Here is a 22,074-nt window from a genome sequence, read left to right on the forward strand (position 1 = left end):
CAGCAGGTAATTTTCTGTGACTCAGATGAGGTCAAAACTTGCCCATTGGTAGGAAGAGTTCAAGGGTGAGAGAGAACTAGAAACAAACCAGAGCCACGTTGCCCAGGCCAAGGTAAGGACCAACACATCTGGTTTTATGAAAATGGGAACCGTAGTTTTTTATTACAATTAGAAATTTCTTTGCTTTATGGTAATAATTTCTTACTGAGACATCTTTGCATGAATCTAAGTACTTTAAACACTGGGTTTTCAAAACTTGGTTATAAACATTTGAGTATTTGAGTCTGTACTGCCTCTCCCTAACATCAAATTATATAAAGCAAAATTAACTTGATATGAATCAGTGGAATAAGATGGGTCTGAAGGCAAATTCAGGTTTGGCATTTTTCCTGCGCTTCCCTGTGGCCCAATAACTTCTTGTTTTGGGATTGATCTGGTGAATAAATTATTTGCTGGAAACAGACGGGCAAACGTAGGAATGGTGAAGGTGTGTCCTGGTTCAGTTCTTTTTTTCTAGTTTAAGCATCTGCTTATGCAATTTACTGCTGAGCAATTAAAGTAAGAGGCCATGCTTTCCTTCTTACAGATGCAGCTCTTGCCCAGTAATATTCATAAGGGCATTACCCAGGTCAGCAAAAATAACTGTGTGGGGTAAAGGGATCAAGCTATGCTGCCACAATTTGTCATAATGTTCTAAATCTGTGTAAAGATCGGATGGATTGTGCCACTTATTGCCCCAAACACTGAAGATGGGCATGTATCTGAGGGAAAGCATACTTTATGTTATGTTTAGTAGATATAATTTGCACCATTTCTAATATGATATATATATATATATATATATAATATTGAATATTTGTTAGAGTATACACGTTTGTATTAGGATTCCCCCCCCCACCCTCACAGGTGAGACCGGGTGTATATTAGAAACTGATTTACAAGTAAGAAGGTACAGCTGGCCAGGAGATGGGCCATGGCTGGGGAGATACAGAAACCCCAGGTGCTGATCGTTCTCCTGAACGACCTGAGATGGATATCATGGAAATACTTGGGCAGATACATGTGAATGAAGCCTTCCCGAATTCCCGTAAATTTCATTAAGGGATTCAACAAACTCTGGACAGTGATTTGTTCTCCCTCATCACCAAAAAAGAAAATCTTATTAAACTATAGACTCTGAATGGAAGAAAAGACTGACTGCCGAAATCTTGGCCTCGGGCGGAATTTTTCCTATAAAAACCGCTTGTGCCAGGATGGAGGTGTGTGGGCATAGAGGGAACCTCTGCTGAGGCTGACTCCTTGTTGCACACCCAGGGCTGACCCCGGGCTCGGCTCTGTTCTTTCCTTGTGGCTGGCTAGATAGAATTCGATTGCAAAATAAATATTTTATATTTTTCATTTTGATTTGGCTGGACAAATTTTCATTTATAACACTTTATCCAATGGATTAGGAAGCAGAAGAGGTTAAAGTGCTTTGGGCACAGGATGATTCCAGGTAGTCGGCAGGTTGCCTCCCTTGCCCAGTGAGTGATTAAAGCGTTAACCGGAGCCTCCTGGAGGTGGAACCGTGACTAAGGGCGGGCTCCTGTCAGCGCTTGGAGAAAGGAAAGTTGTGGTATAGGTAAATATTCCCGACGTGCACCGAGGTGCGGGGAGTGTCCCGGGCTTCCAGCGTTCCCAGTTTGTTAAGCCAAGTAGGAATGAGCAGCAGCAGCAGAGGTGGCGGTGCGCCCTGGCCGTGCTGCCATGCCTTTTTGGGGACTCGGGGGAAGGCGTGTGACACTCCTGCCGCGCTTCTCCTGCTCGCATATCCCGGCCAGGTGAGTGCCAAGGACGGCTGGAGCTGGGTGAGCTGCACCCCGAACTCCAGGAGCACTCCCTGGGGTCATTCCCTCCGCGGGGAAGGAGAAATGCTCGCCAGAAGTTCCTGAGGGCTTGGTGAGAGCCGGCACGGGGCGGGCACAGGTAGCGCCGCTTCCTTCGGTGCGACATCCGCGACCTTGTGCGATCCTTTCGGCGGCTGGAAAGGGCTTGTGCCGCTCGGCTGCGAGCAGAAAGTGACTTCTCCTAAAATGGGTTTGGAAGGGATGTGTGCGAGCCCGAGGGGAGAGAGCGTGTCTGCTCCTCCTGCCTTGCCCTGGGAAACTTAAGGGGCCATATTCGCATAATCCAATTTACCGCTGTTTTCTTCCAATCCCGTTCCGAGCCTGCCTAAGCAGAGGGCTTGTGCTGAGATTTGTACTCAAGGAGTGCTCTTAATGCTCTGTATTAAATTGTGAAGAAATCTGAAAGCTCAAGAAAAAAACAAAGCCCTTTTTTTTTCATGGGGAAAACACAGTTGTTCAAAGTAAGTGCTTTGTTTTAATTGCCACCTTTTTCTATGGTGGTAGGGACATCTAACTTAAACGAAAATTACAAAAAAGGGGAATGTAAAGCCCCATAATTAGAGTATATGACTAGTAAAATTATTTTGCTGATACTGAGTAGAGGGCTTGTGCTGTGATTTGTAATCAAGGAGTGCTCTTAATGCTCTGTGCTGGACAGCTAATTATCAAAATAAGTTGTGAAGAAATCTGAAAGCTCAAGAAAAAAACAAAGCCCTTTTTTTTTTCGTGGGGAAAACACAGTTGTTCAAAGTAAGTGCTTTGTTTTAATTGCCACCTTTTTCTATGGTGGTAGGGACATCTAACTTAAACGAAAATTACAAAAAAGGGGAATGTAAAGCCCAATAATTAGAGTATGTGACTAGTAAAATTATTCTGCTGATACTGAGTTTATCGACCTGAACAAATCTTAAATTCATCTTTATAGAAACCAATCAGGATCGAAAAATTTGCTGAATACCAGGCACTTGTGAGTTCAGAAGATGACTCAGCTGGACATGGTGTTGTGCCTACGTATAAAATACTCTGTGTGTGTAGTTGATAGCTGAGTTAACAGGCAGCTGAGCCTTGTGCTTTCTGTAAAAGAAATGGAAGAGTTTTGCCCTATCCTGGCTTTCTGAGGGTTTGGAAGAGCTTTGGGGAGTGCTGGGTTAAAATACCTCAGGGTCTCTGCTGAGGTTTGGGGTTTTGGTTTCTCTAGCACTGGCTCTGCGGGCCCTGTCTCAATAGATGGATGCACCAGAAAGCACATCCAGGCTGTTCCAGGAGCTGAGGTGCTGCCTTGCTGCTCCTGCTTGGCTCAGTTCTGGATCCCAGGTGTCCCTCTCCTTCCAGCCCTCCTCTGCAGCTGCCTGTCCTTCTCTAAAAATCGGTTTAGCCATTTGCTCTTAACTTCTGCTTTGTCATTCCTGCACTCTACTGTCCCTGGTCTGTCCCCTCAAGTAAGTGACTTAAATATCACTGTACTGAATAAAAGGAGCAAGTCCTCTTGCCTGCTTCTGCACGGACTCTTGGACTTTTTCTTTGGGAAAAAAAACCACATTTCAGGTAAGATATGAATCTTACAGACAAGTACAGCTCATTACCTTTGTGAAATTTGTCATGTGCCCTGACGTGTTGATGCTCTTGCAGTTTTGAAATGTGCACTGGTCTGTTTTCCCTTTGCTTTTCCTAGACTCCTCCAATAGTTGCAATCCTCCTCTAGAAATGCTCAGTTTGCAGCTTCCCCAGTTTTCATTTCCTCCTGACTTTCCCTTTGCTTTCCCTCACGACGTATTTCAGGCTTCGGTCAGTATTCCTCCAAGCATTAGGTTTCTCCTTGGCTTAGTCTCAGGCCAGCATTTTAGTCCAGCCAAGATCCTACTTTCCAGGTGTAACCTATCTGAGGAAATTCTGCCCTTCTAGTCCAGTTTAACATAATGGTAAAGACACCTGTGTGATACCAAGTAAATCAGGAGATGGCTTTGAATAAATGACACAGGCAAATATGGTTGGAGTGGCTGGAAAATTAGCATGGTTTGGTTAGTTCAAATCAAAGGGAGCAGTGGAGAAGGCATTTCACTTCTGCTTGCTTCCTCAAAAGGACTACAGGGAAGTGGCATGGAAAGCAGCAAGACAGCAGGAGGTGATGGGAAATCTAACAGCTTTGTGGATTTAGGGAGCGCCAGTGCAAACATCCTGGCATCTGTTGTGTCAGGTACTGGTGTTGGGGAAGTCACTGCGTGGTGGCAACCCACAGGTTTAGGTCTTGGCTAAAAATAAGTACAGTGTGCCCATGGGAAGGGTCCAGGGAGAAGAGGTTCATCTCTGGAGTGAGCTGGTGGTGTGGAAGTGTTTGGTACAAGGCTGATAAGCACAGCAGATCACATAACTGAGGAGAAGATAGCGAGAGCTGTGCTTCTCCCCCAGCCACAGGAGAGAAGGCTTTTTCCTGAATGTTGCAGCCATGATGGAGAGAAAGAGAAAGGTGTTGGTGAAGAATTATCCCCATCACCACCCACTCTTCCAGTTCACTTTATTTTCAGCACTTTAATGGCACCCAGCTGATTTAAAATCCGTTCAAGGTGTTTAAGGCAAATAATTTACTAGGAGCCACCCGCTGCATATGGAAACAGTGTTCATCTCTTTTGTGTGTGTGTAAAGGTCACTTCTCTCCATGTGCAGAGATCAGCTTTTTCTTTCAGATGAATCATTTTAAGGCCAAATAGTGTAGAAAAGAGTGCACCCACAAGCAGTGAAGCGGTGCTGGAGCTTGCTGGTGTGGCTGCTCTACAGCTGGTGGAGGTGGCTTGGCTATCCACTGCTCTTAACATGTTGTTTCCTGACAGGTGTGAGGAAGCTGAAGTGTACATTCATTTATTCAGGTGCCAAAGTACATAAACTCCTCTGCATCTTGTGAAAATGGCTTGAAATCACACTGACACAGGCAGCTGCTTCACTTAGAGGTCTTAAGTAAATCACATAAAATCAGATTTCAAGGTGTGGCCAGTGGTGACTCAAGTCATTTCAGAGGGAAAACCCAAGCAGTGGTATACAGCAGTGTATTCCTCACACACAGACTCGTGTCTGTACAGAAGTCCCTGGGCTTGTTTGGCTTGCAGGTATGTTTTTGTCTTGATGGATGTCACCCAAAGGACAAAGGGAGTGCTGCTCTTTTCAGTGAGGTCCTCATAGAGCACTGCTAGAAACACCAGCTGCTCGGGTAAAGTTCATTTTGGTAGGGCACTCTGGTTTTAGGGGTTATTAAATAACTTCCTTTATATTTTGTAGGGTGAAGATCATGGTTTTTATATGCAAAACTTCTCATTTGTCCACATAAGTTGTTTTTTAGAAGCTATTTATCTGTGATTATGGAAAATTGGTGACATCTAAAAAAGCAGCTCAGTAGTGCAGTACACAGAAGTGAGGTGTTTACTCTTTGCCCAGCCATGATCTGTTCAAGGTTGAATGTTCCCTAAATCGGTTTTTGGAAGGCTGCTTGTCATGGGGACTATAGACACTCAACTACTTTGCAGATATCTTTGACCAAGCCCTGTCCAATGCAGTCTGAAATCGGATTCAAGTCAATCCCCTGGCATAAGGGACAATGCACACTGGGTGCTGTGAGCCAAATTCCTCTGTCACCATGCCCAAATAAGAGAAATGGAAGTGGAATGATCAACTTTTAGTGCAGTCTTTGGAGATGTTACTGCTTTTCATGGGATTCTTTGAGGTTTTTTCCCCAGCCATGTGTGATACCACTTGTTCAGTTAACTCCTCAGTCTTGCTTTTATTCTAGTACCTGGGGGTGAAGGAAAGAGCCTAGACTCCATAATTAAGTTTATTGAGGAATGCATTGTTGAAGTCTCGTGGCTCTGGCTCTTTGCCTGCATAATAGACTTGAATCCCAACGTGGAGATCTGTAAATTGTATTGCTACCTCCCTGAAATTACCATCTTGTTCTCTCTTTGCTATTCCACTTGCTTTCTGGGTGTCCTGCAGGACAGTGCTAACCATCACCACTCCTTCCCTTGCCTAGTTTTAGGAATCTGGATGAAGGGGGTTGGCAGAGTCACAGTGTGTTTTGCTAACCCTGTGTCTATAGTGAGCACATGGATCCTGGCCAGTGCCTGGGCTGCTGTCTCAGACTGCTAACAACTCCAGCATAATCCTGGAGCTAAAGTAGTCCCAAAACTGCTTGAGAAAGTCCTGGTAGATGTAGTGCTTGGGATATAAGGTACTGTTATACACTTGACAGGAATGGCTTATGGCTTGTTTTATTAGGAGTGGGAAATACTTGGGTATTAAGGCAAAATATGAAGCAGTCAAAATATGGTCTAATGAGCCCTCAGCTTGAGTTTCCCAGCCTGTGTCACTTAGCAAACCTAAGCTTTGTGCTTGATTACTCTTCCACCTTTTGTAGTAGCAGTAGTGGATGTATTTACTTTTTTTTCACCTTTTGCTTAGATTCATCTCTTCTGAGTAAATGAAGACAGTGACTATGAAGGCACAGCATCTGCCTTCTGTTTTCATCAATGAAGAGAAGTTCGTGACCAGGTAAATTATTAAAACCCCAACTATTTAATGAGTTTGCTGCTTTCTTTCAAGCTATTCCACCTTTATTCCTTGACAGGGGATTCTGTAGACAGCTGATCCTGTAGCCACAGCAATCCCTACCACTTAAATTAGTTTAACCTGTCTACAGAACAGAGTTGGCCTTGACATGGAATTAAGAGAACAGAGCATTAAGCCTTTGGGTCTGTGGGTTTTGTTCCTTAAGGAGGACAGCCCTTCTAGACGATTCTGAAATAAAATTACAGGTTAGAGAAGAAGACCTTTCTGTCCTGGAAATCTGTTGGAATTGACCATAAGTTCCAGAGTTGAGCTCAGCTTGTCTGCAGCTGGGGGTTTGGCAGCCCCGGATTGCAGGGTATCTGTGTAGAAAGACTTTTGGGCTGCTGGCTCTCTGCTGTGGTCAGAGGAAGTGTCTCTTTCACCTACTTCTAGAAAAAGATTGGAATCTGTCATTTGTGGGATGCTTTTCCACAGTTCAGTCTCCCTGGGAGGAATTTTTCCTACTGCTGCCCAAACTCTGAGCCACCTGCAGACAGCAGATGCATCACTCCCTTTCTCTTCAAGAGTTCTTTCCTTTATACTGCTGCTACTTTGGGATGCAGTGCTTTTGTGTCAGAGGTAATTAATGTGTGTGAACTTGGCGTGCAAGAGCGTTTGGAAATGTACCAGGTGAGCCAGTGTCTCTGGGGCTTTATTCCTCTATGTACTTGCCTGTGAAATGTGCATCCCAGTTGAGACCTTTCTGCATGGCAGCCATGGTTTAAACTTTCTTCACCTTGCATCAAGGGAAATGAGTGTTTCAAGAACCACTGACATTCCATATGCACTCAGGCTTGCTTCCAATGCAATTTCCAGACTGTGATCCCTCATCTGTACATTGAATCTGCTGTTACACTACTTCTCTTCCAGTTCTATCCTGCAATCTTGCTGATGGGGCAAGCTTGCTGTTTGGGGAATTGCACAATGGCTGGATCAAAAGGCTGACCAAAGGTTGTGAGATTATTTGGCTGGCTGAACTGCTGCGTCTCCAGCATAACTGCCATAAATATTCATATAAATTGTCTGTAGGGCTTGGGCAGGAGAGAGCACAGGTGAGCTGTCCTGGCTTAGTGCTTCCAGAGAGCAGCCTGAGCTCTGTTGTGGTTTACCACTGGGGCACCTGATCTTGCAGCTCCTTTGTATCCTGCTTTTGCTACTGAACAAAGTGGTGAATCTGCAGTCCATGTTATGTTTTTGGGGCGAGTAGTTCTGCCAGTTACTTGGCTTTGGTTTCTGTTAATGGCTGTGTTTGGCTGTTGTCACAACAACTGCTGATATTCCAGATGCCAAACTCAGCAGAGATGGTATCTGTCTCTAGGTTAGGGCAGCAGGAAGATGTGTTACAGTAAGACTACTCCCGGAACTAGGCTGGGGCACATATTCCCTTCTGGGGCTGAAGGAAGGAAAATGGTTTTTTTCTTATGTTTCTACTACACAAGGACAAACAAGTCAGAGTGAGCTGCTGTTAATCTCTCCCTCTGGGCTTTTCTAATTGCTTGTGTGGTTTGTCACTGTTGGTTGCACTAATGCAAGGCTGAAACCTTGAAGGTTTACTTATGCAAACTTCTGAGGAAGGTAATGGCAAGTTTTCCTAGACAAGGCAAGAAACTCTGTGGAAATCTTGAGAGCTTGCTCTGAGAAACAGAATCTGCTTCAGAGATGATCCTTACCAGACAACTTACTGCTGTTAGTCTATTATTTTATTTGCCTTTGCAGTCAATGTGGATTAAGAGTAATAGGTGGGCCTCAGAGTGTGACCCACTTCCTTTTGTATCTCTAATCCATCTTCAGGGAGCTCACCTTCCCAACTTCCTACTTGGAAAAAACTTGTCAGATAGCAGCTGTCAATACAATAATTGCCAAATTCTGTGAAGTACAGAGACTTGAGCAGGATCAGCAGGTCTGTCACAACATCTGTCAGACAGAACTGCCTGTCTCCTACTTGTCTGGTAATCCTGAGTTGCATCTGGAGCTTGCCTGTGTGTGGGGCAAGGTGTGCTTCATCTTGCTTGCCTGTAGCCAGCGTAATCAGAACTGGGCTTGCACCTGATTCATATCCAAATCTATTTGCATTCCCTTTTGGTGGGATGACCTGAATTCAGTCCCTCACAGCTCATGAGACACAAAGAACCTGGAATGAGCTATTTCAACCTAGTGCTTTTGCTAAATTCTGAGGATTTAAGACCAAAGTATGTTGAAGTAGATGTTGGAAATCATTGTTTAGAATCCAGTTGATAAAGCTAGTTAAAAATATATTTTGTGTGGGGGATTGCAGTATTGTAAAGTAAATAATTTACATTCACAGAATTAGCAGGGAATGCAATGAACCTTGAGTTTAATGCTGCAGCCCCTGTCCTCATGTTACCTCCTAGTTGTAAAAGCCCAGCTGATCTTCTCCCTTCTCACCATGAGAAAAGGCTCTCTAAAGCAACAGGACACTGTCCTGTTTCTTAAGTGGAGAGGGAGGGATAGGTATGCCAGGGAAAGCTTTCCATGTTCATGCTCTGCACGGCCCTCTGCCCCAAGCACAGCCTGGGCGTGTTACCTGCCCTCCTGGCTGTCCCTGGTTCCTGTCTAGTGTGTGGACACCTGGGCCCAGGGGAAAAGCCATGTTCCTGGAGCCTGCCCCCACGTTGGGCTGTCAGTTCTCTGGGGCACCTCTTTATTTAAAACTGATGGAGGAGTTGTAATCGTGTTTCTGATGGTACATGAGTTCTGAATACTTTCAGCAGCTCTCTGAGGAACGTGTGCTGCAGAGTTTGCAGGTGCTATGTGCTCGATCTGTGGGCCTGCTGTTCTGTCAGAATCCGTAGGTATTGATGATTCTGAGGTTGTAAAAAGTCTGTCTTTCAGCCCCGTTGCCAAAGAAGAAGCCATAATTCATCTGTGCTGGTTTCCAGGTTGTTTATTCTGTTTATCTCTAACATGTTCTGCTGCCCTGCCGCAGCTCTGTCCTGCAGGGCAGCGTGTGGGGCTCTGCCCTCAGTGGGATGGTACAAACATTAAATACCAGAAACTACCTGTGCTGGATTTACAATAATGTGCCAATATCTGTCACCTACGTTGAACAGTGTGTCCCCAGCCTGAACCAACAGAAAAATGCCAACACCACAGTGAAACATGGAGGGCATGAAGAAGGAGAAAAAGGACAAGACACACCCAATCTCCTCCATCTTGTCCCCTTTGAACCCTTAATCTAGAATCCTAAAATTTTACTTTTGCACCCGTGCCACACTTAATTATTACTCATATCAAACACTCAGAGCTGGTAATTCATCCTGTAAGATTGAAAACTCTTTTCCATGGACAGAGATCACAGTGTCTCTGGGGGCTCTGTCCAGGGAGGTTCCTGACCCCTTGCCAGGGTCCCAGACCTGCCAGGGCAGCCAGAGGGAAGCCCTGGATTCCCACAGTGTTCCAACAGCTCCCACAAGTGTGGAAATAATAGGCACTGTTTGGAAACAAACTCGGTGTCCTCACACATGACTGTGAGGCTGGACATGAAACCATTGTAACTGTTAGTCCACAAGGAAGAATTTGTACACTTCCATGCAGTTGTTCCCTGAATTACAGTCTGAATCATCTTTAAATGGTGTGGGGAAGAGTGTTTCATTCTCGATGGCCTTGAAATGCATTTCAATTAATTCTGTCACTGTTCAGCCCTCCATAGCCTGAGCTGCAGCTGGCTTTGTCTCTATGGCTCCTTGCTTGTTGGCAGAGGTTCTCTTCATTGCCTTCCTTTCTCCTTTCAGCAAAAATGTGGTGCAAAGCTGTTTCATTTCAGGCAGAGGGAAATAGAAATGTTAGACATCCTGTGGGTGTTTGAAGATAGAAAATGTATCTGAAGCAGTATGAAAGCTGAACAGAAGCCATCATGCAGGAAAAGCCAAGTGTAGCCTAGTTAAAGTAACCTGCAGCATTGGTGGGTGCATGGGGATGTTGTTCTGTTTGCTTCTTCCTCGTGACTGCTACGGAGGTGCAAAGTGCGAGTTATGCTGGGGCAGTGCTATTAAGGTCATGTGAGACTGACTAATTAAATTTCCTCTGGGTCTTTAAAGAAGCAGCTTATGAGCAACCCAGTAACTTGACAAAACTTTACTCTCAGAAAATGATGTATGGATCATTAATAAACCTATACGAGGATGCAGTGGGTAGCACAGTTATGGGGTGTTACCCTACCACATACCACCTGCATTTTACAGAGATGTTAAAAATTTGTTTTTCATTGTGATCTTTATTCTAGAGAGCAGCTCAGTTCTCTTCTGAAGAATTATAACTCTTACTATTCAGATCAAGAGAATCTGCAACTGACTTATAATCAGGTAAGGATTTAGGGGTGAGAAACTCCACTAATCTGGACATCACAAATTAGTGCTCTCTTCTCCTCACAGCACTGGACTCCAGCTCCACTTGCTGTAGTGGTGTTATTGCACTACATGTCCCATCTAATATAATAAACCAGAACTGGTTTCCTGAACTGATCAGGTCAGCCTGCAGCTTTGGCTGTTCTGGAAATTGCTCAAAACTGAAGTTACGTGTTCTTCCAAGTAATCTGTTCCAGGGCTGTGTCAGCCTCAGCGATTTCATTGTATTCCTGTTACCTTGAGAGGAGATATATTATTAGTATTATGCATAATATTATTATTATTATGCAGCACTATTTCCCTGTTTTTCTCCAGCGAGAAGGAAGCACGCCATTCATTGAAGGAATCCTCTCGATATTCTGGGGAGTGCGCCATCCGATCCGATTAAAAATTCAGGATGAGAAGCAGATACCCTCTTTTGTAACCCTGAAGTCAACAGAGAATGTGGGGGTTTTCCCTAGTAAAAGGTAATGTATGAACTTCCCCAGGGAGGCTAGCACTGCAAGATAGCTCATGTTGTGGCTTCAATGGATATGGCTGGCTGTGCTGGATGTCCCAGCTTCCCCAAAAGTTGTGGTGGTTGCTGGACAGCAGAGCCTTTCAACAGCTTCCTCTGGGCAGGAGGGTGTGTGTTTGTAGCACCTGTGTTTCTATGTACACCCGATACTGGTAGCCCCTGAAAGGCCTGGTGCTGGTGCACACACCATGGCATGAAGCCAAAATCTGGTAGGTATTGTCTGTCCCAGCTTACATTCCCAGGTATGTGAGGTCTGGAACTGTTGCTGCCCAGGTGAAGTTCAAGTCAGGGAAGAATACTGTCTTTGTGCAAAATTTGGTGTAAAAACCTCTTAAAATGCCCACAGAGCAGCTGTTCCAGTGTATATCCCAGTGTGCTGTGCTCAGCTGATGCAGGTACTCAGTGTACTTTTTCTTTGTTCTGAATGCTGTTTCCCCAGCCTTGACTGGTGAATTTGATGAGCTGAATCTTAATCTTGTAATATAGAGGCAGAACCAACATTCACCCTGAATGACTCCCTGATAAATTGTGTATTGCAGAGCTTATTTTTCTAATGACTTACTGTCTTAGGTTGTATGTGGGACATGTTGGAACTGCACTGAGGATTTAATTCCAGTAAAGTCTTCTTCCCCATCTCTGGCTGTTGAAATTCAGGGATGAATTTTGACAGGAGCAACTAGGAAAGAACCTGAGTTTTAGGCAGATTTGGCTTTCTGTTTATCTTGACCAGGTCAGGTGGTGTGGGGTGCACATGGCCTGCAGGGCAGTTCTTAAAAAACTTCTGACTGGTGGAAACTTGTATACTAAAGTAAACATTCACTCATGATCCCAGAAACGTGGGGCTGCCCTGACATGCTTTAAGGTATGCAGAGCAGCTTGGCTGTCTGATCTTAAACGAACTTGGTAAATGTGTAGAATACAACCGAGATCTTGTTTGTAAATGTAAATTGGGGGTAGCTGAATATTACTGAGAATACATATATATATATATACATATGAAATTAATTTTTAATATTGCACTACAAATTGGTTTATTCTCAGTCAGAGCAGTAACTGGCTGAAGACCTCATGCTGAAGAGTTTGGGCAATGATTTATGGAAATATTGACATGAATACAGGTTTTCTGAAAGGTTGGATGGAACTTCCCGCTCTCATACACAGCCGGTTTGGACAGCACGAGGGGCTCTGTGTAATGTAACCTCTGTAACAGACCTGTGTTCTGTAACTACTCGGCAACAATATGTGTGTTTGGTGTGCCTGCCTGGTAGTCTGAGTGTGATTAATCCAGGGTGTTGCTTTAAAACAGATCAGGAATTACTGCAAGTTGTTTAAGTTGTGTCCTGGTTGGTGTTCGAAAGGTTTTTAATTGGATGTGTTACATTTGGGATCCCTGGTCATACCATATTGTAATACCTGATCTTGTTATGACTTAAACTAAAATTAACATGCTGAAGTCTGTAGGTTGAGCAGGAACAGGAATGTATGGCATGAACCCTGGCCACAGGATAAACTGAAATCACTGAGTGAACGAGGAGCAGTCAATGATAACTACACGTTTGGTCTTTCAGGGGAATGACTCGCTGGGGAGAATTTGATGACCTCCATCACATTAGCGGGGATACACTGAAATCTACTGAGGATCAGCCAGACCTCCAGCCAAGTTAGTGTCTGTGCTCTCAGGTTAACAAAAAATTCTGTGTTCTGTGACAGTGCTAAATGCATCTCACTCATCAGGCTTTCCCTACCAGCAAAGGGAAATCTCTTTGCTCTGTGTAACAAGTACTGCAAGCTGGGGAAACTCTGGCTCAGGGCTGGTTAGGGCTGTGCAGGTGACTCGGTGAGCACCTTGTGGGAATGAGCTGTGCTTTTATCCAAGAAATCATTCCCAAGGGACCAAAACATCAAACTGCAACCACTGCAATCAGCCTGTTCTGATTGCCTTGTTCCTTTCCTGCTCCACTCCCCCAGAAAATAATAAATAGTAAATAGTAAATGAAGCCCTTCACTGAGAGCCTCCTTCCTCTGGGGGTGCTGACAGGGGCAAGCAGCTGCACACGACGTGTGGTTCTGTTGTGTCCAGGTTATCCATACTATGAAAGTCACACTCTTAAGTCCAGGAGGGAGCCGGAGCTGAACTGTGCCACCCTGCCCCGGACCAGCAGCGAAGCCACGGTCGTACGCAGGAGGACCAAGCTCCCCACAATCACCAGGACAGAAGTAGAAACTCACAGGTTCTCTATCAATGGCCACTTCTACAACCACGAGGTAGGAAATTTTAGGCTTGGCTTTGTCACCTGAGGGACAGGGCACCCTGTCCAGAGAGCTGTGCCTCATGCTCATGTCGTGGTGTGGCTGTTCTTGTTCCCAGACATCAGTTTTCACTCCAGCTTTTGGGTCAGAAACCAAAATAAGAATCAACAGCCAGATGAGGACCAGACAAGTGATAGAACAGTTGCTTCGTAAGTTTAAGGTAAGTCTGCTGGCAGGAGGAGGTGTGGTGGTGTTCTGGAAACGTTCATTCCGATGTGCACTCCAGCGCTGCGCAAAAGATGGGGGATAGCTGGACGAGGATAGTGCTTGGGGCAGAGTGTAAATAAAACCCCAGATGGACAATTTTAAATGCATAAGTTGGGTTTGTTATACCAGTGTTTCATGGCTCTCAGAGGCTGAAACAGGGAAGTGCAGAGGCGCTTCTGTCACCTCCTGCTCCGCGGGGCGAACGCCGCCGCGCTAAACAACAGCGGTGATCACCCGTGTCTGTCTGGGATGGGCTTGCTCCTGGAACCAGGCGTATGGAAAGATGTGGAGGGTTGGAGCTAAAAGCACTGCTCAGTGTCAGTGCCGTGCTGTCTGAAGCTATTTTTTTTTTTTTTTTCCCCTTGGAGTTTCCTTGCAACCCTCTCCCACAAACAGCGTTGTATGTGGTCAGAAGTTGTGGGAATTCAGGGCTTCCCTCTGGCTGCCCTGGAGGGTCTGGGACCCTGGCAGGGGTCAGGAACCCCCCTGCACAGAGCCCCCAGAGACACTGTCTGTGATCTCTGTCAATGGAAAAGAGTTTTCAATCTTACAGGATGAATTACAAGCTCTGAGTGTTTGATATAAGTAATAATTAAGTGTGGCATGGGTGCAAAAGTAAAATTTTAGGTTTCTAGATTAGGGGTCCAAAGGGGACAAGATGGAGGAATTGGGTGTGCCTTGTCCTTTTCCTCCTTCTTCATGCCCTCCATGTTTCACTGTAGTGTTGGCACTTTTCTGTTGGTTTAGGCTGGGGACACACTGTCCAACGTAGGTGACAGATATTGGCACGTTATTGTAAATCCAGCACAGGTAGTTTGTGGTATTTAATGTTTGTACCATCCCACTGAGGGCAGAGCCCCACACGCTGCCCTGCAGGACAGAGCTGCGGCAGGGCAGCAGAACATGTTAGAGATAAACAGAATAAACAACCTGGAAACCAGCACAGACGAATTATGGCTTCTTCTTTGGCAGCGGGGCTGAAAGACAGAGACTTTCTACAATCTCGGAATCATCAATACCTCAGATTCCGACAAGAAGGGCCTTTGCCCTTACTGCTGCATATTTTTCAAATATCTTGATTTTGCATGCCTGCTTAGTGTTTAATTTATGCTTTAATGTACTTAAACTTCCCATTTAACTTGTCTAGAGACCTCGCTGTTGCAGAATTACTTTGTGTGGTTAGTAAGACTTGTGAGTGTCTTGGAAGGAAAACTTCACTTGTAGGAGTAATAAGGGAGGGAATTACAGAGCAGAGTGTAAAGTTGTAGGGAATAAATTGCAAAGTGTTCAACAGCTCTGCTGTTTCTGAGTGTGGTTGTCAGGTCACAGAGGTTTACCTTGATGGCAACACAAATAGCAGATCTATGTGTGATCTGAGAGAAGTAAGCTGTAGGAAGTAGTTAAGGATGCTGCAAGGAAAGCAGGCAGGAAAGATCTGGGTTTCCAGTGCGTTACTGATTTGGGCAGCATGGGAACGCAAGGGTTAGGCCTGGCACAGTGAACATGGCAACACAGCCTTCTGTCTTATCTAGATCCAGTGTCTCCTAACTCTTCTACAGACAGGGTCCCTGTCTCAGACTGATCTAAATCTCTGAGCTGAGACATACAGCGAAAATGTGCTGAGAGGGAGGTGCTAGGAAGATCTGTGAGCCTGAATGGATTTGCTTTTTTTTTTTCCCACAGATAGAAAACAGCCCCCATGAGTTTGCACTTTACGTTATCCATGCGTCTGGAGGTAAGCCAGCCCCTGCTGCCTGAGGACTTCACCTCTAATCATTCTGTGTGTGTGTGTGGAATGTGTCCCTTGGAGTAGCAGGACTCGTGCCAGGCCTCTGTCCTTGTTTGTGCACTGTGCGTGTGGTGTGGCATTTTTCCTTCTCGGGGACCCTTCAGAAATGTCTCCTCTGGAGAGGAATCATTGTATTGTGGGCCCTTTCTGCTGACAGCTTGGGATTGCATATGCTGGGTTCCAAGTACTCACTCTTCAATGGGAAAAGTTTACTTTCACAGCAGCTTACTCTTACTTTTCCTGGAAAAGGGAGATTTGATAATTATTATTTAATGGGAACACCTGAGAGAATAGGGAACTGGGGAAGTAGGTATTTTAAATAGCTCAATATTAGGGACTGGTTAGGTATCTGGTAATTGCACTCAAATCAGTATGGGATCTCTGTCAGAAAAAAATGCTCGTGACTGTGGGTGGCAGATGGAGCCCCTGTGGCATGTTACATGTTTTATAACACTGCTTATAAATTCCAGAAAAGAAGCAGTTGAGGAGTAGAGATGTTCCCTTGCTGCACAGGCTGCTGCAGGGGCCCTCTGAGAAGGTTGCCAAGTTCTTTCTCATGGATGGAGACGTGGAAGAGATCAGCAGTGATGTACGTATATCCTCACTTCTCATAGTTCATGGAGTTTTTCTCAATGACCACAGTTAATAGTAGTGCCTTTCTTCTCTTCTCCTTATTAGGTTGCTCAGTACATTTCATTTCATCTTCCCTTTTTGGAATCCATTCTGCACAGAATAAATGAAGAGGAGGAGCAGGAGATTCAACAGACAACTGCAAGGTAAACAGACACAAAGTGAGGCGTCAAAGAGTCCAGGGCAATCTGTACAGTTGTGGCCTGGCTCATAAGGAGAACATGGGGATGGAGCAGAGTAGAACACTGTGATGGGAAGGCTGAAGGCATTGGAAGGGCTTATAATCCTTTCCCTGTCCTGCTGCTCTTAAAGAGTCCATAATTAATACTGACTACACACAGAGTGGGGTCTTCAGAAAATCTGGACCCTCGGGGTAACTCCTCTTTATTTTGTTTGCTGTTTGCTCTCCGAGCCTTTGACTGGCTCGGTCTGGACTTGCTGCTATTTCCTTGAAAGGGTAAATGCAGTACTGTCAGCGTTCAGGAACACACATAACCACAGGATATGATTATCTGCAGGTGCTTTTATTGAGAGCTCTGGGAATCAGGGGTACAGACCCAAATCTGACTCCGACACGGCTTTCGAGCTGAACGTATTTTATATTCTATCGTTATATAACTTACATATTAATTATTAAACTTATATTGTTCTGTTGTATACATTGACATGAGTTTCTCATGATCTTTCTTAGGTCCCTGACCACAGTTTCTCATGATTATTCTTATGATTAAACAGTAATTATATTTAATTACTAAACAATCATCACATCTAACAATTATATCATTTATCATGTACAAGCTACACAGGTGCAGTTCTAGCAAGTACAAGTTCTTCATGTGCTTAGTGTGTTTATTTTTCCAGGGCCTACTAAGCTTATTTTTCCTTTTAACCCTAAATCCCCATGATTTTAAAACCTTTTTACTATCAGTACCACACATGGTACTGTTTCGGTTCTGTAGCATTTAGGCCACATCAGTGCCAGATGTCCCCTTAAAACTTGAGGTGTGTGACAGGAATCCCCCTGGCAGTAGCTCAAAATGCCCCACAGGTACGAGCCAGAGGAGCTCCCATATTTGTGAGCCTCTGAGCTCAAGAGCACTAAGAGGCTACAGCAGCCATAGATCTGTTACTGGATGATTCAATCATGTTGAACCAAAGTGTCCAGGAAACGTTTAGAAAATAATAAGCTTGCCTGCGTTGGGAACGTTGGGCACGGACACAAAAGCTGGGAATGGACACACGTGTGACCATTGACATGTTGGAATTTGGGCTGAAAGTTTGCAGAGGTTATTTAAATGCCTTGTGTCTCTCTCAGGTATGTAAGAGAGAAGAGGTTGATCCAGCAGCACCTTCGAAGTCGAGGTGTTAAAAAAACAGAGACCACGGTGTGATGGGACAGTGTGATGGGACTGCCCTGGGGAACATTGGAAGCCTCTCAGGAATGCCTGGGCTGCTGAAGGGCAGTCTTGCTGCTGCCTTCTGGGGCTTCAGCTCCAAGTGGGAGAAGCCTCTGCTCACCATTAACTCCTGCAGTGCCAGGGTGCAGGCTGGAAGCACCCACGAAGACGCGCTACATCACCGAAACAGCGCATGCTGGATCTGGCTTGGAACTTAGGCAAAAACTCCTCTGAAAAGCCCAAAGCATTCAGCTTTAAACCCTGCTGATGTGTGACCTGCCACCAAGAGGCTGACATAGAAAAATACCGCAATAACCAATGTGCTGATTGAAAATATGCCAACTAGGAATATGGTTAGCCCTCTGTTAAAGAAATACTGTATTATATTAGCAGAAAGCTTTTCAGTAGAGCCAAGTGGCAGAAGGTATTTATGTATTTAAGACTGCAGGTAGAATTTTCATTTAAGTTATAAAATATCCATGCAAGATGCCTGAAATCCAGTGGCTTCAGGCTGGTGTATGCTGAAACTGCTTAAGCTTTGAGCTACTGTTTGAAAAACATAATTGGAAACCCTCTCACTTAGGAGCTGCTCAGCTCTTAGCAATGACAGGGAATTTATTGCTGAAATACCTCGCTAGTGAACTGCAAATAAGAATTGACTGAGCACTGTTGGGTCCTGAAAGGCATCTCAGTGGTTTTGTAGTTGGAATAAGTGATTGTGTCCCTTCCTGTGTTTTTTCTGTTTGAAAGGGAATTGAGAAGTTCTCAGTGAGAGGCTGCATGTAGGGATGCAGTTTGGCTCCAGCCCAGCCCCCCACGCAGGGCACAGCACCCAGCTGCCAGGTCCTTCCTGGCTGACTTGTGTTCAACGTGAGAGCTCCAGTTACAGAGATGTAAATAAAATAAATCTGTTCACAGCTCGTTGTCCTCCTGCAGTAGCTGGTTGTTTTTACCTGGTGTCTGCGCCTTAACTCAGCTGCCTTTGTCTTGTGCAGGTAACAAATAGTTGTGATGGAGGAAAGGGATGTGCAGAACCTTCTTGCCTAGAAATTATGTGGAGTAAATCACCTTGCAAAACTTTGCGCTGCCCAAAATCCTGTTACTGGGATGTGAATTCAGAAAGTAAAGATGAAGGTGCTGAATGAAGTTCCTCAAGTTGGACCAAGTGTGTTATTTCAAAGTGCAGTTTATAATCCTGCCCAGGAAAATGGTTAGGGACAAGGGATTACAGAGGGCAGAAAATAATAAAAATAATTCACAGTTAAGAGGTAGGAATTAAATGACAGCTGGCTTGCAGCTACACGTGACAGTTCCTTGAAGCAGCAGGGTGTGCCTCCACATGGAAGTATTGGAATATTAAATAATTTCTTGCAGAGCAGAGCGGAAAAGAGGTGTTTCTGAGCAGGTTCTCCAATCCCCTGTGTATGTCCACTCTTCCTAAAACAGGTCATTTTTGCCACCATCTGATATTCAAGACTTGAATCCTTTAAATTCTCTTGTCTTGCTGAATTGGGACTGAAAGCTTCTGGAAGACAGTTCTGGGACAGGTCACAGGGCTGATGCTGTTGGCCAGGATTTCAGGGTGAATGAAATCATGCTGTGACTCTTGTGGGGTTGGTTCTTTGCGAGTGCTGCGCTGTCTAAATGAATTGTTTTTGACAAATACAGGCAAGAGCAAGGGAAGAATTTCTTCCAGGGTATTCTGGGACATTCAAAGAAACACAGCAAGGACACACAGGTGATAGAGTAAATGGGGGTCACTCGGGTTCGGACACAAACCCATTAACCACAGAAACAGTGATTAGAGTCCATACCTTACCTGAATTTGTACATTAATCTCATTTGCACTTACACCTCATAAGCCTAGGATTTAAAATGCCTTTCTTTGTTTTGTTCTGTGACTATTTGGGATAATACAATAATATTTCATACCAGAAAATCGTGACTACAGCCATACCCTGAATTTCCATAGCTTAGCTTATTGTTTCAGTGGATTTCCACACAGGGATTCAGCCTCCCTCTGAACTAAACATGGCTTTTTGGCACTTGGTTTGCTTTAAATGCTCCCTGTGCCGTTTGTGTCACTTTTCCAGTGAGGATCTTCCCATGAACTGTACAGCTCCTTACACTGACAGCATTTTCTCACTCCTTTGGATGAATTCTGGAGGCTGGAAAAAGAAAAATCCCTGGGATCAATAGTGTCAGGAGAGTGCCTGATGTGTTTGTGACATGTTCAGTGAGGTGGCAGCGGCAGGGTGTGTCCTATGGCCTTGGCACGGTGTACACAACACTTGTGTGCAGAGCAGGGACACATTTATCACTGTGAATGCACATTTGGTTTTGCTCTTCAGCCACGCTGGCCTTACACTTGGTATTGGTCAGAAAAATACTGAAATACAACTCTGGTAGGAAGGATGGGGAGATGCCCTTGGCTCAGGCAGCAGTGCTGGAAAGGAGCCAATGGAGCCTTCAGGTGAGTGGCCGGAGGGGCCGGAGGTGTGAGGGGGTCACCTCAAACCCTGTTCTCTGTCTTCTGTTACACTGCAGCGTTGCGTGCATTGGCATAAGAATTTATGCATATTCAAAGCTTCCTTTGAGTTTAGATGTTCATTGGCTTGGTTTTAACCTTTTACTTGTAGATTAAACCAATATATTTGATTTCTTCCTGTGATGCCATCCTGCTGTGTTTTCACTCCCTGATAATGAGGGTCAATAAATTCTTTTTTTCCCCCGGTGCTCTGGTTTCTGTTTCCTTTATCTTGTGCTTCAGATAAGACAGTCCCCGAATGTGGGAAATCACCTAATTATTTTACACCACTTTCTGAGTTAGTTACGTGTAAAAAGCATTTTAACATTTCACAGTCTCTATGGTGCTGCAGTGTAGGATAGTATATATGACAGTACTGTTTATAAAAGCTATACGGTGAATATATAAACTGACAGGTTATAATTTATCAAGAGCAGGAATTATAAATTGTACTCTATCAGAATTTTTGTGGTCAATAATAACTTGCCAGAGCTAATACATAAATGCCAAAGGCAATCACTATATTTGTTATTTACAATAGTGGGCAGGGCTGAGCTCTGTTTCCCGGGGAGCAGCGGGGTGGGGTCCCTGTGCCACCCCCGGGGGTCGCACGGAGAAGCTGCTCCCGTGGTACGGCCGAGGGTCGGGGGGAAACCTGAACAGTCCTGATGGAAACCGCTGGAAAAACAAGTTTGGTTTGGTTTTGGACTTGACATTTTCCCCCTGACCCCCACCTGATCCAGGTGTTTTGCCTTAGGAAACGGGAACAGGAGACAGAAGGGGTGATGGAGAAAAAGATAATTCATTACCCACAAAGGGACGAGCTTATTTCTGTTTATTTCCTGATGCACCTGGAATGATTTGGGTCTCAGGAGGCACCTGGGAGCCTCCTTTGTGTCCTGGGCGGGGCCGAGCCTATAAAAGGGGTAAAGGGTGGAGGAAGGGGGGTCCGGGGGGCAGAGGAGCAGTGGTTGGGATCAGGGGTGCCCTGGGGATTTGCACCTGGAAGCGGCCGCCAGTTTCCTGATGGGAGCCCTGGAAACAGAGCTCGGAGTCCGTGAGAAATGCGAATACTGCAGCTGGAGTGCTGAGAATGGAGCTCTGCAGAGAATGTCGTCTGGTGAGTCTCCTGATGTCCCACAGCTAATGCTGTGCTGGCACCAAGTCACCTCATTCTGATTTAAACTCTCTTGAAATACGCTGAAATTACTAACTGGACTACAAAATGCACGTGGGAAGCCTCATGTTCCTAAGGAAATGCTTTAGGGATGTGCAGCTTCTGAACTGCACCAACAATCCCCGCTCCCACAGAAACCTGCTGGGCCGTGGTTCTGGGGCAAGGGTGGCAGAAAAGTGGCACCTTCAGTGCCACCCTAACAGGGATTTCCCTTGGAGCTCTCAGGATCGGGAGGAAATGGTGTTCCTGCCCCTCTGGGAAAGCGGGAGCAGGATCAGTGCTGCAGCTGTGTCTTTTTCCTGCTCTCTGCAGCTGTTCCAAGGATGCCCTGGAGTGCTCTGGCCCAGGGCAGGATAATCTGTGTTTAGAGCTTCCCCCGTGCCTGGGTGAGCAGCTGGGTCAGTCACTGAGCTCCCAGGGAACCCCTGAGGTTGGAAAAGCCCTTTGTGCTGCTGAAATGGCCTCAGGACAAACCTTCCCAAGCTGGAAGCAAAGCCAGGGGCAGGGAGGGAAATCCAAGAGGGTGGTGGAAGGGCTTTCTCCCAGGTCTGGACACCTCAAGGCAGGGGTGATTTTTAAGTGTTGTTAAATGCTGCAGCAGCTCCCTCCCCATGTGAGAGCTGCCCCAGCTTGGGTGAGTGTGAGGATATCCAGCTCTTCCTTAGGGCTTGGAGCATGGC

At 45.3% G+C, this 22,074-nt stretch overlaps 1 protein-coding gene across 3 annotated transcripts; it reads left to right on the top strand.

The window, feature by feature from the left end:
- Positions 1-92: 92 nt before the first annotated feature.
- RASSF6 (Ras association domain family member 6) lies at positions 93-20,423 on the top strand. Of its 3 annotated transcripts, none has more exons than XM_072928935.1 (11): positions 93-112; positions 6,330-6,419; positions 10,720-10,798; positions 11,156-11,307; positions 12,926-13,017; positions 13,438-13,622; positions 13,726-13,827; positions 15,558-15,609; positions 16,134-16,252; positions 16,342-16,439; positions 17,609-20,423. In XM_072928935.1, the coding sequence occupies exons 2-11, from the start codon at positions 6,349-6,351 to the stop codon at positions 17,682-17,684; spliced, it is 1,026 nt and encodes a 341-aa protein (XP_072785036.1). In that variant the 5' UTR covers positions 93-112; positions 6,330-6,348; the 3' UTR covers positions 17,685-20,423. The 3 variants fall into 3 exon arrangements, with proteins under 3 accessions (XP_072785036.1, XP_030128111.4, XP_072785035.1); XM_030272251.4 differs by lacking the exon at positions 93-112 and adding an exon at positions 1,569-1,820; XM_072928934.1 differs by lacking the exons at positions 93-112; positions 6,330-6,419 and adding an exon at positions 1,601-1,820.
- Positions 20,424-22,074: the final 1,651 nt, after the last annotated feature.

Source organism: Taeniopygia guttata, chromosome 4 (assembly GCF_048771995.1).
Source record: "Taeniopygia guttata chromosome 4, bTaeGut7.mat, whole genome shotgun sequence".
In the NCBI taxonomy this organism is placed as follows: domain Eukaryota; kingdom Metazoa; phylum Chordata; class Aves; order Passeriformes; family Estrildidae; genus Taeniopygia; species Taeniopygia guttata.